The sequence below is a fragment of the Lepidochelys olivacea genome, assembly GCF_965140295.1.
Source record: "Lepidochelys olivacea isolate rLepOli2 genome assembly, chromosome: 8".
In the NCBI taxonomy this organism is placed as follows: Eukaryota; Metazoa; Chordata; order Testudines; family Cheloniidae; genus Lepidochelys; species Lepidochelys olivacea.
Window position 1 is genome coordinate 14,605,854 of NC_140418.1, and position 16,480 is coordinate 14,622,333.

The window sequence follows — 16,480 nt, forward strand, 5'->3', positions numbered from 1 at the left end:
GCCCTGAGCCCCGCAGCCCTGCACACCCCAAGGCCACTGCCCTGAGCCCTGTACCCCCCTCACACACATCCAGCCCTCTGCTTGACTCCTTCACCCCCCCCCATGACCCCAGCCCTGACTTGGCACCCCCACACATACCCAGGCCCCCCACACCTCATGCCCTGACACCTGCACCCCCCTCACATGCCCCCAGCCCTCTGCCCTGACTCTTGCACCCCCCCACATACCCAGCCTTTCCACACCCCATGCACCCCCCCACATCCCCACCCCTACCCTGAGCACCAAATGGGAGCTCTTGCACCTCCCCCCCCCACATATTCCCACCTGCACCCCTCCCACCAAATGGGAGCTGCCCAGGTAAGCGCTCCACACCCAAACCTCCTGCCCCAACCCTGAGCCCCCTCCCTCATTCTAGCTCCTGGCCAGACCCTGCACCCCAACCCCCAGTCTGCTCCTTCACCCCCAGCCCTGTGCTCAGTGCACTCCCACCCTCAGCTCAGTGCAGAGAGAGAGGAAGAGAATGGCCAGAACTAGGGAGAAGGTAAGTAGGGCCGGGACCTCAGACCAGCAGCGGGCTGAGCGGGTCCGGCAGCTGGGACCCCGGCTGGCAGGAGCCGGCGGACAGAACCCCTGAGCAGCAGTGGGCTGAGCCGCTCAGCCCACTGCCGGTCTGGGGTTCTGGCTGCCGGCCCCTTGCCAGCCAGGATCCCGGCCCTAGGCCCCGCTCACCCCGCTGCCGGCCTAGGTGAACAGAACCCCACACCAGCAGCAGGCTGAGCGGGTCGGCGGCGTAAGATCAACATTTTAATTTAATTTTTAAATGAAGCTTCTTAAACATTTTGAAAACCTTGTTTATTTTACAATACAACAATAGTTTAGTTATATAATATATAGAGAGAGACCTTCTAAAAAACATTAAAATGTATTACCGGCACGTGAAACCTTAAATTAAAGTGAATAAATGAAGACTCAGCACACCACTTCTGAAAGGTTGCCGACCCCTGCCCTATACCTTCAAGTGATAAGATTAAAATACCTATTTTTAAGCCACCCAGAGTGGAAATGCTTTAGGAGAAGACCAGTACATACTATCATTTCTTTGATAGCACTTGAGTTTTGAAGGGGAATTCTCAAATAAGACAAAGATACATAACACACTGTGTAAATTATTACCCTGAGATACTATAAAGAGGTCGTAGGGGAACTCAAACCTAACGAACACTGGGATTTTCCTTGCAGTGGCTACAATAAATATTTTCACTTAAGGAAAAAACAAAGCATGCAAAAGGAAGACAGGTGTGCCAGATGTCTGAAGGAAAGCATATTAGTGCTTATGTTAAAGAACATATTTAGGCACATTCATTTGAGGTTTTTTATCCCTTCTAACGTTTCCGAGGTTAATGAGCTAAGAATGATCTGCAGAGGAAGTTCTAATTACACAAGATAAAATGACTGGAGGGTGGGGGTGGCTTTATTTCATGTACCAAGGGTTTCCCCCAAGATTTAAAAATTTACACACTTTCAGGATATGGCTGTAAAAAAATGTTCATTTGAGCCAATTCTTTCCAAATTTTACATCACCTTGGTGTGGTCATGTACATATTTTCTTCCTACTCCCACCCCCTCTAGTATTAAAGTTAACAAGCATGTAAGCCATAAGTAAATTCAAATAAGGATCCTCAATATTTATACAAAATTAGATATCAGTTGTCTGGACAGGTCAGGTGGACTGAATCACTTTAGAGGAAAAGGAAAGTAAATTAAATTCATGCTGTAGAGAAAGGTCAGTGGAAAATAGCTTCTTTTTTACACATCTGTTTATTTAAGGAACTAGTTACTAGTTCCTAAAGTAGATCATATTTGCTTAAAGGAGAAAAAAGGTATTGCACCTGATGCTTTGCACTGTGGATAATCATTTATATCGGTGTAACATGAGTGTAAAACACTACTGGATTACAATGGTTGTGTTTTACACCAATTTTGTACTGATAGAAATGACTATACAAGATGCAGGGCAATGAAGAATCAGGCCCATAGAATGCACATTTGATAAATCAGATAAACATGTGCTGTACAAGTGAGATTATGTAACAGATGCAGTCGCCTGTGTAGTTTTAGCTGTTTGCTCTGAAATCTCTTTAATAGAACAGACTCTGCATAAAACTAGCTCATTAGTTCAATTATTTCATTTCTTTTAAAGCATGCAATGGAATTTCGGAAGGAAGGTATATGACAATTTAGATTAATAATTTAATTTAGGCTTTTTAGTATGAAAAGTAATGATGGACTTGTCTCAGACAGAAAAATAAGTTCATATTTACTGCCCTAGCAAACCAGGTCATCTAGCAGCCCCATGCAAGTGTGTGGATTGGCATAACTAATAGCAGTTATTAAAAAAAATAATTTAGGACCCTGTTCAGCTGGAAGAAGCCACCAAGGCTGTTGGCTCATGGAGTGTCCTCAGGTTCCTTGAATGGTGTAAGCCTGCAGCTTTTAACACCATGCAGTTGAGCATGTAGTTCCAGAGTCTGCTCCTATTCCACTGGGGAGATATTGCCTTTCTAGTGGCTTCCCCTTTGCCACAGTGAAGGCTAAGGCTTTATCTAGACCAACGGCTTTATATGGTAATTGGGATCATGGAATTGTATTAGAGCTCTGCAAATGTCCAAAATATAGGGAAGGTCCTTCTTTGATAGATCTTGATTCAGTCAGTGACAAATTTTAAAGTGGTTGTAGCACAAAGATCAATCTTTCCCTAGCTGAAGCTCAATTTCCAAGACTCATCAGAAAGAAAAAGAAAGAAACCTGTGCCCCCTCCCACTAGGGTTTCCACTTTTGAAATGCAAAAAAACCCAGTGCCTTCCCCCCACTACGCCTGCTGCAACCCCAACCATAAGGTAACTCTGCAACCCTCCTCCCCTTCAAACAGCCACCTATAATATCTAGAGAGAAAACTGGGGTGACCATACGTCCCATTTTGGCCAGGACAGTCTCTTTTTTAAGCCCCGTCCTGACTTTTTTTTTTTTTGGCGCGAAAGTGGGCATTTGTCCTGTTTGTTCTTGCCAACTTAATCAGTTGGCAAGAGCAATCAGGACAAATGCCCACTTTTGCAGAAAAGCGGGTTGCGATGTGGAGGACCATGCGGTGGAGGCGAGTAGAGATGCCAGCCACGTGCAAGGGGGAGGTAGAGTTGGGGAGGGGGAAGGGAAGCATTCAAGCATGCAGGGATCCGGGAGGGTTCCAGCAACCGGGCAACAACCTTGTGGAGGGGGCAGGGTTCAGGTGACCAGCAACAGCCTTGCATGGGGAGGGAAGGGGGGAGTGGCAGGGTTCCAGTGACCGGCATCGGCCTCGTGCCAGGAGGGGCGGCAGCTCGAGTAAGCGGCTGGGGGTGTCCCATTTTCCCCTTGGGAAATAGGGTCACCCTAAAGATAACACATGATACTATCACTCTCGCATGACTCAAGCCCTCTCTCACACACATGCATGCTGCGCTTGCCTGGGCAGACAGCTACTGTATTTTCAAACACTTTTGAGCGGTTATCGCTTAAACTGCAGAAGTGGGAACACCGCAGCATCTTTAACTGGATGCCGACTTTTGACATTAGATATCCAAGTGTATTATGATAATAATGCAAATCCTTAGGCCCACATTAAAAAAAACAACCTGGCAGACTAAAGTATTTTTCTGGTAAATCCATAAAAAAACTGGCCAGGCCGGTCAAATACCAGCCACGTGGTAACCTTACCTCCCACCATGCCATCTCACCATGGTGGTGGGAAGGAAAACCGTCAAGGAAGCTTCCCCCTCAGCAACATGGGTACTCAGGAGTAACACTCCAGCAACACAAGGGAGGCCCTTTACCATTGCGCTACAGCAATGGGGATATGATGCCATCATTTCTAGCAAGTAAATTTGTTTTACTGAACACTGTTCACAATTATGGTTCATACACTGAGCCAGAGCTCCATTTCTCTGCCTGCAGCTGTGCCAGGGCATTAATCCGGCTGGACTGCATAGCACTAGCATCATGTGAAGCAATAAATTAAGAATCAGGAGTGTATAGGATGGTGAGGGCTCATTTACACTAGTTCTGCTCCTCTTGTGAAGCTTTTTATTTTGTAGCTCCCACAGAAAGCTGACCCTTATGAGTAGATCAGTCTGCCACAGAGCCACCAATGCGTCCACATGCTTCCCAGCTTGTGCGTTTGTGAGCCAATGGGCATACTGTGCTGAGTCAGCATCTCAAGGAAGATCTATCTGCCATGCTATAAACTGAATTCAGATGCATTGAAAAAAAGGAATACAGGAAATGTATAACTTCCTAAAATATTTTTGCAATTACGAAGTGGTATTAATCTGGCCTTTTCCATTACGCCTAATATGCTGATGGGCATATTGCATACAAATGAAATCAGGAAATTTATTCCTTGTTCTCTGTTAGTCAGGTCTTTGATGATTACATAAAGTCAATGGAATTTATGTCTTGCAGAGTATAAAAGCTGTCACTTAAAAAAAACAAAACAAAACGACCAAAGATCTAACCTGAAGTTCTAGGTTAGGGAAAACAGATTTAGTTATGATTTTAATTATCAGCCTTTGAATGTTTGAGGTAGACCACATTATTGAATTATCCAGGATTTTAGTCATAATCTATAATGTTATATACAATCATATCAACAGATATATCACATACCTTTTTCCTGATGTGTAATCAATACTGTTTGGGGGCATTAATAATAATGTAACCTTCCATGATATACTTTAAGATGTGCTGGAATTTATGTATCTTTATATGGCTATGTAGCGTAGTTTTCAGTAGTCTCCTATAGCGTACTACAGCTGATGAAAAAGGAAATTTACTGTTATATCAGCGATGAGGCCTTGGAACAACAAAAGGTTCAGACATAAGGGCAGATGCTTGTTCATTTCAACTGTGTCATTCTGGCTCTGTACTTTTGAGTATGTACTTTAATATTGCTACAAAGTACATTATTCAGAAGAATTTTTCTGCCGCTTCACATGGAGACACTTGAATAAAGCTCTTCTATTTGTTTTTTGAAGTAATCTCTTAGCTCTCGTCTCCTAGCCTTTAGCGTTGGTGTCAGCAAGCCATTTTGTACTGAGAATAGATCAGAGTGGATGTAAATGGCTTTGACCTGAAATAGAAAAATATATTTATGGCAAGACTAAACTAACATCATCCACTATTAATAATTAGTACTAATCAAAACTCCTGAAATCATAACGATCCTGCTTAGGTTATCAGCAAAAATGACTTTGCTGGGTCCATCTTCAATCCTACTAGTTGTCTGTCCATATCACAAAGCATCCACACACTCTTCTTGTTTAACAGAATTCTCAGGACGGATATATTTGTGTTGCAGGTTGGAATTAAGAAGCACTAACACAGTGGCATGATGAAGTGTGAACACCACCTGTCCATACTATGGCTGTATCTTACCACTTCTCAATCAGTCCTTCATACTTTTATTAGCATCATCTTCTCCCTGCACCGTAAACCTTTGTCCACATGCTCCCCGCAAAATATTGCCCCCGTCCCTAAAATAAATATGCATTCAGTCTGCTGTGCTCTTGTTCCACTGCGTGGTATGCAAAGGAGCGTATCCCCAAAAAACTCAGAGTGGCTCAAGCAGAGGGGAAATGTGGCTATATGTGATGTTGCCCCATCCACAATATTTCCACATAGCTGAAGAGTCACAGAAGACAGGAGGGTGTCACAGAGTCAGGAGAAGGAGAAATCATACTAAGGGGCATGATCTTTCTGAAACATGGATTTAAATCTGCCCAAAGACACTAAACAGCACTGATTCAGCCTTGCAAAGCTGTCATGAAGCTTTACTAGCCAGCATAAAAGTCTTCTGATCCAAAGTTAACATGATAATGATCATGCAAAAAAAGATGGTGTTTTAGTGACCAGTTACAGTGATAAAAATCACTCATCCCAGGCAAAGAGAATTTTACAAGGCTGCCCTTACTAATCCACGGCGTCTGAGCACAGCAGGAAGCTTGGTGGCACAAATGGGGGTGGGTTGTGTTTCCACTATATTTATGGTGGTGCTGGTGGTGGGAGACAGTAGAAAACTATTCTGTATGGCTGGCCACAATCTACATCATTCAGACAGGACTCCTTAGCCATCTTCTCCTTTTTTTGTCCATCACCAATCCTCTTCACATTTGGACAGACTAGGAGTTGTAGGAAATGTGGTTTAAGAATGACCTTTTTATTCCATTAAATTCTGTGGCTCTCTTTTCCTTGTGTGCATTTTATTCCAGGGGCAAAATGTAGGGACCACAAATAATTTCTTTATATACTGTGGCCAAGTGACTTTTAAAAGGGACTGATGATTTTGAGTTCTGTAATTTTTGGGTGCTTAACTTGAGACGCACTAAGGGGGCATGATTTTGGAACACCCATCCTCTAAACTGTCTCCGAGTTGAGCACTCAAAAACTGCAGAACCTTTTGAAACTCGTGACTTATATGTAGTTATATACAAAATCTTTACATAAAAGAACAACATAGTGGTACAGCAATTATTTTTAAAGTTCTTAAAATGGTAAACTTTGTGCATTAATGTTATAGCTAGTTAAAAGATTATGAAAGAGTCTGATTAAAATTACATGACCCCTCAAACTAACACTGTCCTGCCTAAATTCAAGAAAAGTTCACATACCACTTGTGACTGTCTTCTTTTAATAATAATAAAAAAATCCCTATGACAGACATCCAGAATATATTGGCCTGGATCTACTAAAAATCTCCAAAGGATTTTATATATCAGAAATTCAGGTCTTTTCTGCTCAGAAGTGCTTTTCTGCTCAGAAGGCTTACTGGAGAACTAGTGAAATGGTGACATCACAAGAATCAAGGTAGTGAAAGTGGAGCAATTGTGAGGGGAATGGATTTTTAATTAGACTTGTTTAAAAACTCTTGGGTTTGCTTGTTTTAGTTAATGCCTATTTAAGCGGTCATTAGACCAGAGAGTGAGAATGACTCTATAGTCTAGTGGTTAGGGCACTCACCGGGGAGGTGTGAGACCGAAGGTCATGTCTAATTATTTATACTCAGTGGAATAGCTTAAATAGGAGAGTCTGAGAAAGACCTGCCCCAGAACATCCCACTGCCCAATGACTGGAGTAATCTCCGAGACCCAAATTTAAATCCCTTCTCCACACTAGGCAGAGGGGTCAAATAGTGAATAGTTTTGGGTTGATTGAAACTACATTTTTTGGCAAATAAACTACTTGTCTGAAAAATTTCACACAACTCCATCTATGGGAAAGGTGGACCTGTGCAGTGGGACATCTCTGTATGGTCCATACTGGTGAGATAATCTGGCCCAATGTTAGGTCATAACAATCACATACTGCTCTACATATGAGGCTCTACACAATAGACCCTTGTTTTTGAACTGCAATACATTCAGGTACTGTATTTCCATTTCATATGGTTTCTTTCTATATTTTTTAGCATTGCAGCAGAGTTCATCTCATAACCTCACAGTTTATTTAATGCATGTCAGTAGAACTGTTGTGTTAAGGGTATTCATAGTGTGAAGATTAGGGCAGGAACAACCCAGGTAATTACTAGACAGCCAATTTCATGTATTATGATCCATGCTCCATGTGGAATTTCTTTTATCAGTTATGGAACTGTCAGAAAAATGGAGACAAAGAGATTTAAGGTTTCAGGAGCTTCTGCAAACTCTTTAACACAGTGGATTTTCACTGGACTTCTCAAGCAAAAACAGACAAATAAATGAAGCTTACTAGTGATATTTAAATAATGTCTTAGATATTCACTTTTATATTAATATTTTAATAACAGATATGCAATAAAACATTAACTTTTAAAGAAACATTTGATGTTAGCCTTTTTATGTGTTTTGATCTATATTATTGCTACCATGAAATACTGCATCAGTTTCAGAATTTTCCTGTTTGAACGTTTGTAAGTCTGTTGCACAAAATATTTAGGCAAGCCTTAGAAAAGGATTAGTGCATGCACTGAAAATAAGCAGAGCAGCTGTATTTTCTAGGTCAGTTACATGAATGGTACTGTAAACCTGATCCTACTTTGCCACATTGCTTTCAATGGGAGTAGGATCAGGCTCCTAAAAATACCTCTTGACCTCTGGTGATTATATCAGGGATTATATAGGGCCTGCTCTTGTATTCCCTATGCACCCATAACTCCCACTGAATCTACTCTGACTCCTGCTGTGTGCAGAAAACAGGATCAGGGACTATAGTCCTTATTTAATCAAAAATGACAAAAATAATTTGTCAGTGGCATAGTGGTGCTTTCACAAAATTCCTGCATAGAACCATCAAAATAATAATGAGGCTTTTATTACTGTGGACCTTTGTGGCAATATTCATGCATTCTTAGGGGCTAAAGAGTTTAAGAAATACACAAATGCAAGCTATAATTACTTACAGACACAACATAATCTGACATTTAGGCTTTATATGATGCATACTAACAACTGCCTATTCATCATAAAGGGTCAAGTTTTCTGACCATAGGGAATAATGTTATCATACCTGCTCAAAAGAATGAAGTCCACCTTCCTTCCCTAGCCGCACCATATCTTCCATTATTGCTTGTGTCAGCTCCTGGGTTAGAACACATAGTTTTCCATTACCCTTCAAGAGACATCTTTACATCCAATGATATTATTCAGCAGGAAAATAAAGTTTACTGATCAAAGCACAAATACACTGTTGATTCTGGCAGTTCATACATTAATTAGCAAATGTTGCTTTAAAAGAAATTCCTTTATAAATAGAAAACGTATGAATGCTTTATAAATAAATAATGTGATAATATTTTTATACAGCAGAAAATGTAAGGCTAACGTTTTCAAACTTTGGTTGAGGATAGACATTTAAAGCCTTAATCCTTCAAACTCTTAAGTGCCCGAATAGTCCCATTGACTTCAGTGGTATTCATGTGCTTTTAAAGTTAAGTGCGTGTGTAAATGGATTGTGGCTTAAATCATCTATGTTTCATGACTCTAGTTGGTGCTCAATACTTCTTAAAAACCATTCTGCTTATTAAGGTGCCTAAATATGAATATAAGTGCCTCACTTTAGCCACCAACGTAGAATATTTTCACTTAAAAACTTTGCATCTTGCCATTATTTATAACAACTACTTTGAATTTTTTAGCTGAGTTAAACATTAATAGGAAAGAAGTGTTACCTTTCATACGAGTCTAAAAAGAGATTGCATAAAAAAGAACCGTATGATATGTATTCACAGAAACATTCAGAAGAATGGTCATAATGACACAGACAAATGATCCATCTAGTTCAGTATTCTGTCTATGACAGCAGGTGATGCTCAGTGCTTGAGGGGAAAAAAGTGGAATATGCAGGTGTAAGATCACTGAAGACCTTGTCTTCTTACATATTTGGAAAGTGCCATTAGTAGTGCTACTAAATAAGAACGATGTTAAGGAGCTTAAGGGCTTGGTTTGCCTATTCTCTTTTATGTGAGCATACCTTTATTTCAGTGCTATCGTTTCCTAGTGCTGCATCTTACAGATCACTGTTAATTAAACGCACACACATATGTATTTTTAAGGACACACCGTATTTTTACAGAGCTCTGCATATGTTCCCTCAAACCCTCTTTTCTTTGCCCAGCCTGGCATGACTTCAGAATCAGGTACAACAATTCCCACCAAGAAGGCCTGCATCAGAAAAAAAAAAATGTATCAGCTGAGGAAAGAACCATATTTAAAATATAATATTCCAGGACATAAATAATCTTGGTTTGCCGGGTTTAATCATTTCAATGCAGCACTGTATTTGGCTAAATTTCATGATGAAGTATTTATGATGAACATTTCTTCTCCTCAGATAAAAGAGCCCTAAAGTGACAGTTAATATATTTGCCAGAAAAAATATAATACATTGTTAGCTTCAGTGCAGAGTAGAATTCAAATTGCAGAATCTGAGCCAAAGTTACTTTGCTTTTACGCTGGTGTAAGTGAGAGCAGAACTTGGTCCATTTTGTTTATTACTATTCCATTCATGGATCTCTGACCATCCGGGGAAATCATATTGATGTCAAAGAGAAATATGTATTTGGCTCAAGGGCATGATCGGTGGGTAAAGGTTAGTTGTTACAGTGTCTGAAATTGTACCTGTTGGTATGTAAAAACACCAGCCGTTGCATATGTAAACTGGATGCTTACACACGCAGCTATCTCCAATGTGTGCACAAAAGCAAGTTTTTCCACACACAAAGCTTTAGCGAGCAGAATTTTGTGGGCAGAATTTCAGAAGCCCCTTTTGAAAACATGCCCCTAACTATTCTGTTTTAATACAGAGAATAGTTCTGCCCACCTGCGTAAGCACTTGGCAGACAGATCTCTCACATGCAGGTACTATGCAGGACTTAAGTGATGAAGGGTCCTGCACTTGTGAATTAAAGTGCAGCTCTAGCATGTTCTCTGCTGTCCTCTATTTCTAAAAGTTGATGCCAGTAGGCTCAGCACCCCAGCAGCCTGACCTTTGTCAAGTTATTTGTAGGCCTCATGGCACAGGAGAGTTTTAAGGAGGGATTTGAAGGAGGAAAATGAGGTAGCTTTAGAGGCTAGATTGTCGCCCATTCCCCAAGCTGTGTATAGTCATTCGAGTGGTTGGGGGCCTAACTAGCTTTGAGCCCATTCCAGAGTTGGGGAGGAGGATGGTGAGGGATAGAAAGGTCACCTTTACTGACCCCTTGGTGCCAGGTGCAGAACCTGTCAAGCAGAGGGTCTGGCTCTAAAATTATTTTGAAGTGTTACATTTTACCTGTAAACTGTCTCCATGCACATATATCTGGGCAATAGGCTCACTGCGGATGTAGATATTCTCAATCTTTTCAGGTGCAATATATTCTCCCTGAGCAAGTTTAAATATATGCTTTTTCCGATCAATAATTTTAAGTGTCCCATTCTGTTGGGAAAGAGAGATAATGGTTACCAAAATGGTTATTTGAATATACAGGCCCAGTAAACAATGTATTTTTTGCACTTGACTCTACATTTCATTAAAAAGCTAACAATAAAACTGGGAGGAGGTGCACAATCCCCTGTCTACCAGCAAGACTGGACCATCCAGGCAGAGCAAAGATCAGAGCAAGAGTGTCTGAACCCAGGAAACTGGCCCTACTATGGGTTTATTGGTGGTGAACTGCCCAGCAGAAAAGGTTGAATTTAATCAGTCTTCCAGCCCTCACTTGGACAAGAGATTTTCAGGATCAGGAGGACATTTTTGATAAATATAGTCTCTTAAACACAGGTTGTATTTTCAGCCCATCAGCCATGATGGAGTCTTTTTAAGGGTAAGTCCAAACTTCCATTATAAACTCAACCGTCATCACACAGGGAAGGAAAGTGCTATTCTGGTAGTCAGAACTGTTTAAAAATACCAAAAAATACTTCATGACCACATTTGTCATTTTGTCCCAGGCCATCATGCTGCCCAGAAATTTTGCTTTTTGTGACATTTCTGCCAAATGCCCATTTATACATTGAAACCAGCAAGTTTTTGATATACATTGTCTTTCTTCTGAAAGACAGAAGAAAATAAGAAATTTCATTGGGGCGGAGAAAAGAAAGTCTTTTCTCCCCTCACTTTTCAGTCTGAAAAAGTGCTCTGTGCGCCTGCATTTATATGCAGGGTCCAGAATAATGGTGTTTAAAGAACTCAAAAGATAATGAAAATGCTTTGGTATTCAGAAGTTTCCCAGTTTTGTTTTGAGTTTGTCCTCCCACCTCTTGTTCTGGGTAGGATACTTTTTTCACCTGATAATTTTTAAAAATTATTCTTTAGTGCAGATGTTGCTGTTTAGACAGAGTCTTTATCAAATACTATTAGAATTTAAATATGAAAAAAAATCGCAGAAAGCAGTAACTTTATTTTCAAAAGTGCTGAGAACCTGCCGTTCTCATGGACTTGAATGGTATTTGAGAGCATTCAGTACTTCTAAAAAAAAAAAAAAATCAAGCTGTTTGGTCTTTAAACAAGTGAGTTGATTTCAGAATGCCACTGTAGAGGTGGCTCGATTTCAGAAGCAGTTGAACTGACCTCTGTCAAGCAGAGGGTAGATTGTCATCTCTACCAAAGTGTCATCTCTTCCAAAGATTAATTAAAGATGGAGTGATTGGCTTTGGATATTAAAATAGCCTCTGGGGAGAGGCAAATCTGCTTGATACCTTACATGAACTAATGAGATATCACAGAAACTTTTCTTTATGCTTTGCTTAAAACCTGGAATGCTGAGGCCTGAAGCAGACCTGTAACTGGGGCCAAGGTGCATGGACTTGACTCTGAGGACGCACCAACTCCTGGTGATTGACATAGGGTTATTCCACAAAAAACTGTCAGACAAAGATTTGCTTGAAAATACAAGAGTACTACCTTAGAATTTACATAGGAATATACAATTTACAAAAGAACTGAGAATCTGATCAGTACATACAGGTAACCATTTCCCAATGTCTCCAGTATGAAGCCAGCCTTCTTTATCCAGCGCTTCAGCTGTCTTCTCGTCATCTTTTAGATAACCTTTGAAAACATTGGGTCCTTTCACACATATCTGCAAAAGAGACCTGGTTGCTGACAAAGTCTCGCGCTTTTGTATGGAATTGTGTGGATTCTTTCCCATATGAGTGCTCCAACAAAATAAAATATTTCAAATTATGCTACCACCCACCCTATTTTTTAAACTAATGTAGGTGTAAAGCAGGAAAACAAGACTGTGCAGAACTGCAGTCTATTTGTGTCCGAAATTTTCTGGACTTTTCTTGTTTGTTTTTCTCAGCCCCAAAATTGTCTTTTGACAATATTTCATGAGAACAGAAAAACTGACTGCAAATGCATGTGATATCACAACCTTCCTCATATTTTTTACAAAGACAACAATTTTGCGGAAAAATGTGATCATTGTTACTAAAAATGAACTAGCTTTAGTGCTAAAAGAAAAGGAGTACTTGTGGCACCTTAGAGACTAACCAATTTATTTGAGCATGAGCTTTCGCTGTAGCTCACGAAAGCTCATGCTCAGATAAATTGGTTAGTCTCTAAGGTGCCACAAGTACTCCTTTTCTTTTTGCGAATACAGACTAACACGGCTGTTACTCTGAAACCTAGCTTTAGTGCTGATATTTTGCACTAAAAATTGGTCCATATTTTGCATTTACAGTGAAATAGGAAAACTCTTAGATTTTGAACATTTTGAATGTTGTTGTGAACATTTTGCTCACCTCTAGTTAAAACCTAAATGCACTAGCAAGAATAAAGTGTCAAAGCTTTCAGGGTAAGCTGTGAACATAATTAGGGAGTATAGAGTACTCTGTGGTGAATCATATCACTGCACACTGTACATCCAGATGCTGGATGAAATCTTGGCCCCACTGAAGTCAATGGGAGTATTACCATTCACTTCAGTGGGGATGGGATTTCACCCACCAAGTTTGTGAGCTAAACTGTACATATGGGGCATTGGGAACAGAACTTAGGACTTGTCCTAAAATATGAACCCTTTACCTCTGGAGCCTAAGGAGTCCTCATTAGCTGAAGAGTTTTCATGAGCATTAAAAGTATTAACGGGTTTATTCTTTGTGAGACTTCAGCTGCTAATTTAGGCCTCAGTCCTGCGTTGGGATCCACTAGGACAACTGCATATGACTGCAAAGAGTCCTACTACAAATCAGTGGGACTCTGCAAGGGTGCAAGGATCCATGCTACCAGATCCCCATTCTATGGTATTAAGCACTCGCCAGTAAATTGCAGTGTGCTGGGATTTTGTTGCTGAAGGAAAACTAGAAATGCAGAACTCTGGGATAATATGAAATTACACTATTTCTCTTTAACGTAGCCTGCGTGATATTATAGGTTATGAAATGGGCTGACAACCATTGACATTAAAGGGAAAATTTAAATATAATCCTCAGCTTTGATTTTATTCTGTGAATCAATGGCCTTTCATTGAATTTGAAAATATAAATGGAAAAAAGAAAAATAGTTAGGTTAAAAAGTACATAAATTAGTTCCAGTGCAGTATAAAAATAACTAAGCTTGATCCCACAAAGTCCTGCGTGCCTATTGCAAGCTGCTGAAAGCCCTCAGTGGGACAGGATAGCAGTCAGTATCTACCAGGACCAGAACCTAGGCCTTGATTCAACAAGCCATCCCTATTCTGCAAACTACATAAGCATATGCTTAACTTTAATGGGACTTAAACACATACTTAAAGTGAAGCATGAGGTTAAATGCTTTGCTGAATTGGGACCTTAAACATGTAGAGCCAAGTCTTACAATCCTAATGCTGTTCTTACTCAGAGGAAAGTCCTATTGACTTCATTGTTTATTTCAATAAAAGTTTTCACTGTACTAGGGATGCATGAGGACTGGATGAGTTGATCCTTATATAACGAGGCCCTAATCTTGTGAAGGGCTCCACTTAGGTGAACCCTTATGCCTCTATGGGATCCCATTGGAGTCAATGGGATTCTGTGTGAGTGTAAGGGTCTGCCTGTGTGAAACCCTCAGCCCCTTCAAAAATAATTAGCTGTAGCACTTGCTGGAGGTTCTGTAATACCCTTGTATTTGTAATTAACATTATGATGCTCTACTGCTGCCTGACCGGTTCATCTGTTCTGCTTTTTTCCTTTCATTTCTCAACTGGAGTATAGAACACATCTATGACAAGGGGCACTTAAAAAGGATTCTCAGATACAAGTAGTAACAAATGGCTCACAGATTTTTTATGACAGCCTGCCTCAAAGAATTAACTACCGAGGAGCTGTATATAATGTTTGAGATGATACCTCTCCTTCTCCTTTCAAAGCAAAATAATTCATCTCTTCCACATCCATCAGTTTGATTAAATTGCAGGGCAGAGGAGCTCCTACGTGACCTGCAAATTAAAGTTATTTGTCATTTCTTTCTAAAAATGGCACTCATTAGATTATTATTAGCACATCACCCATTTCTAGCTGAACTTCCTGAAGTTCAGTGTTCTTGAAGCATATGTGTCTGTGTGCAGAATCCTTTAACCTGTCTGGATAGGATTCCTATTTTTCAGTGTAACAATACAGGACCCTTTTGCCTTACCATCTTCCTCTGACCAACAGGAAATTAAATCAACCCCTCTTTTAAAGACTTAACTCAGAGTAACTTGTTAATAACAGAGCCCAAAGTTCTGTTTTGTGCATCATCTAGAAAAGTCAAAGGCTTTGAGTTACAATGGCTTTAAATTCAACCTTTTTCCAATTTCTCCAAAGTAAACTATAACGGCTTAAGCTACTCTAAATTATGCTAGCTGTCAATGACCAAAATGGAATGTTCTGGTAGACAAAGATCATAGGAGCACAAAGGTGTTCTGGCCCACCCCAAAGAATGGTCACTCTGAAGGGCAAGGTACACTGGTTCTCTGCCACCCAGGGTTTTGACCACAATAGGGGACTCCTTCACAGATCTGCCCAGGTTTAAGTCTGCTTAGGACCAGCAGATTTAACAAAGTGAGGCTCCAGTCCTTAATATATATTTGTGAATGTGTGTTCAGTAATTATGTGCTGGGTAGGGCACCAAAATGAAGACAGTGTGAGACAAACATAGTGAAAGTATAACTGGAAAAATTTATACATCTCATAACAGGTAATTGGCCTTTTCTGCTGTGTAGAAAACAAGCTGATATACAGCAATCTGTACTGGAAATCATATTGTGTGCTCTACTCCAATCACAGAAAATTAGTGTTGAAAAGGGAGGTTTTTAGATTATTAATGGGACTAATAAACTATGTCCAATTGTTGTGCAGGTATTCATTTGAATGAATTTGATCATACCTGTTCCAAAGCCATTCTATAAATATTAATAATTAATACTGCAGTACTCTTATTATTTAAGATTTGCTGAACACTGACTACATGCTGGGTGCTGATTGAAGTTTTCATCTGATTATATTAACCATCATAAGATCCCAAAGGTTTGAAAGTGTAATAGCCTAGAATCCTTAAACCAGACTAACCGTAAACCTCTAAGCATCCTCTTTTTCCCCCCCCCCCCATTATCTGGCATTGGATCTGTGCTCAAAGCCTGATTTTGGTGACAAGTGAATATGAATTTGTTAGCCTAATCTTTGTTCCAGTATTACATCTAACAAACACAATTCAATAGCACTAGTAGTCTCTGCCCAAGGCAGGCCCGAAGTGGAAAGGACAGGGGATTTTTGCAGATCAAGACCAAGGCATAGTTCTAGATCTCTCTAGCAAAACTTGCAGAGCATCTGATCAAATTCTACCTTTCTTTGGCTAGTGCTATTAATACCTCACTTTCATAAATACTGAATTCACCCAAATTACTCAGCACAATGATAAAGTGTTGAATAGTATCCTATAGGTATTACAGCCCCCTAAAAGTGTTCCAAATACACTAACACAGGGGTTCTCAAAC

General features: G+C 40.2%; 1 protein-coding gene across 11 annotated transcripts in view; it reads right to left on the bottom strand.

Annotated features, from left to right (window-relative positions):
- Positions 1-322: 322 nt before the first annotated feature.
- The window catches only part of ACSL6 (acyl-CoA synthetase long chain family member 6), a 111,790-nt gene continuing 95,632 nt past the window's right edge, over positions 323-16,480 (bottom strand). For all 11 annotated transcript variants that reach the window (XM_084636205.1, XM_084636202.1, XM_084636212.1 and 8 more), the window contains 6 exons: positions 14,856-14,944; positions 12,506-12,622; positions 10,834-10,977; positions 9,624-9,725; positions 8,572-8,643; positions 323-5,161 (listed from right to left, as the gene is read on the bottom strand). In XM_084636205.1, coding sequence (XP_084492331.1) covers positions 5,021-5,161; positions 8,572-8,643; positions 9,624-9,725; positions 10,834-10,977; positions 12,506-12,622; positions 14,856-14,944 — 665 coding nt within the window. In that variant the 3' untranslated portion in view covers positions 323-5,020. The remainder of the gene's footprint in view (positions 5,162-8,571; positions 8,644-9,623; positions 9,726-10,833; positions 10,978-12,505; positions 12,623-14,855; positions 14,945-16,480) is intronic.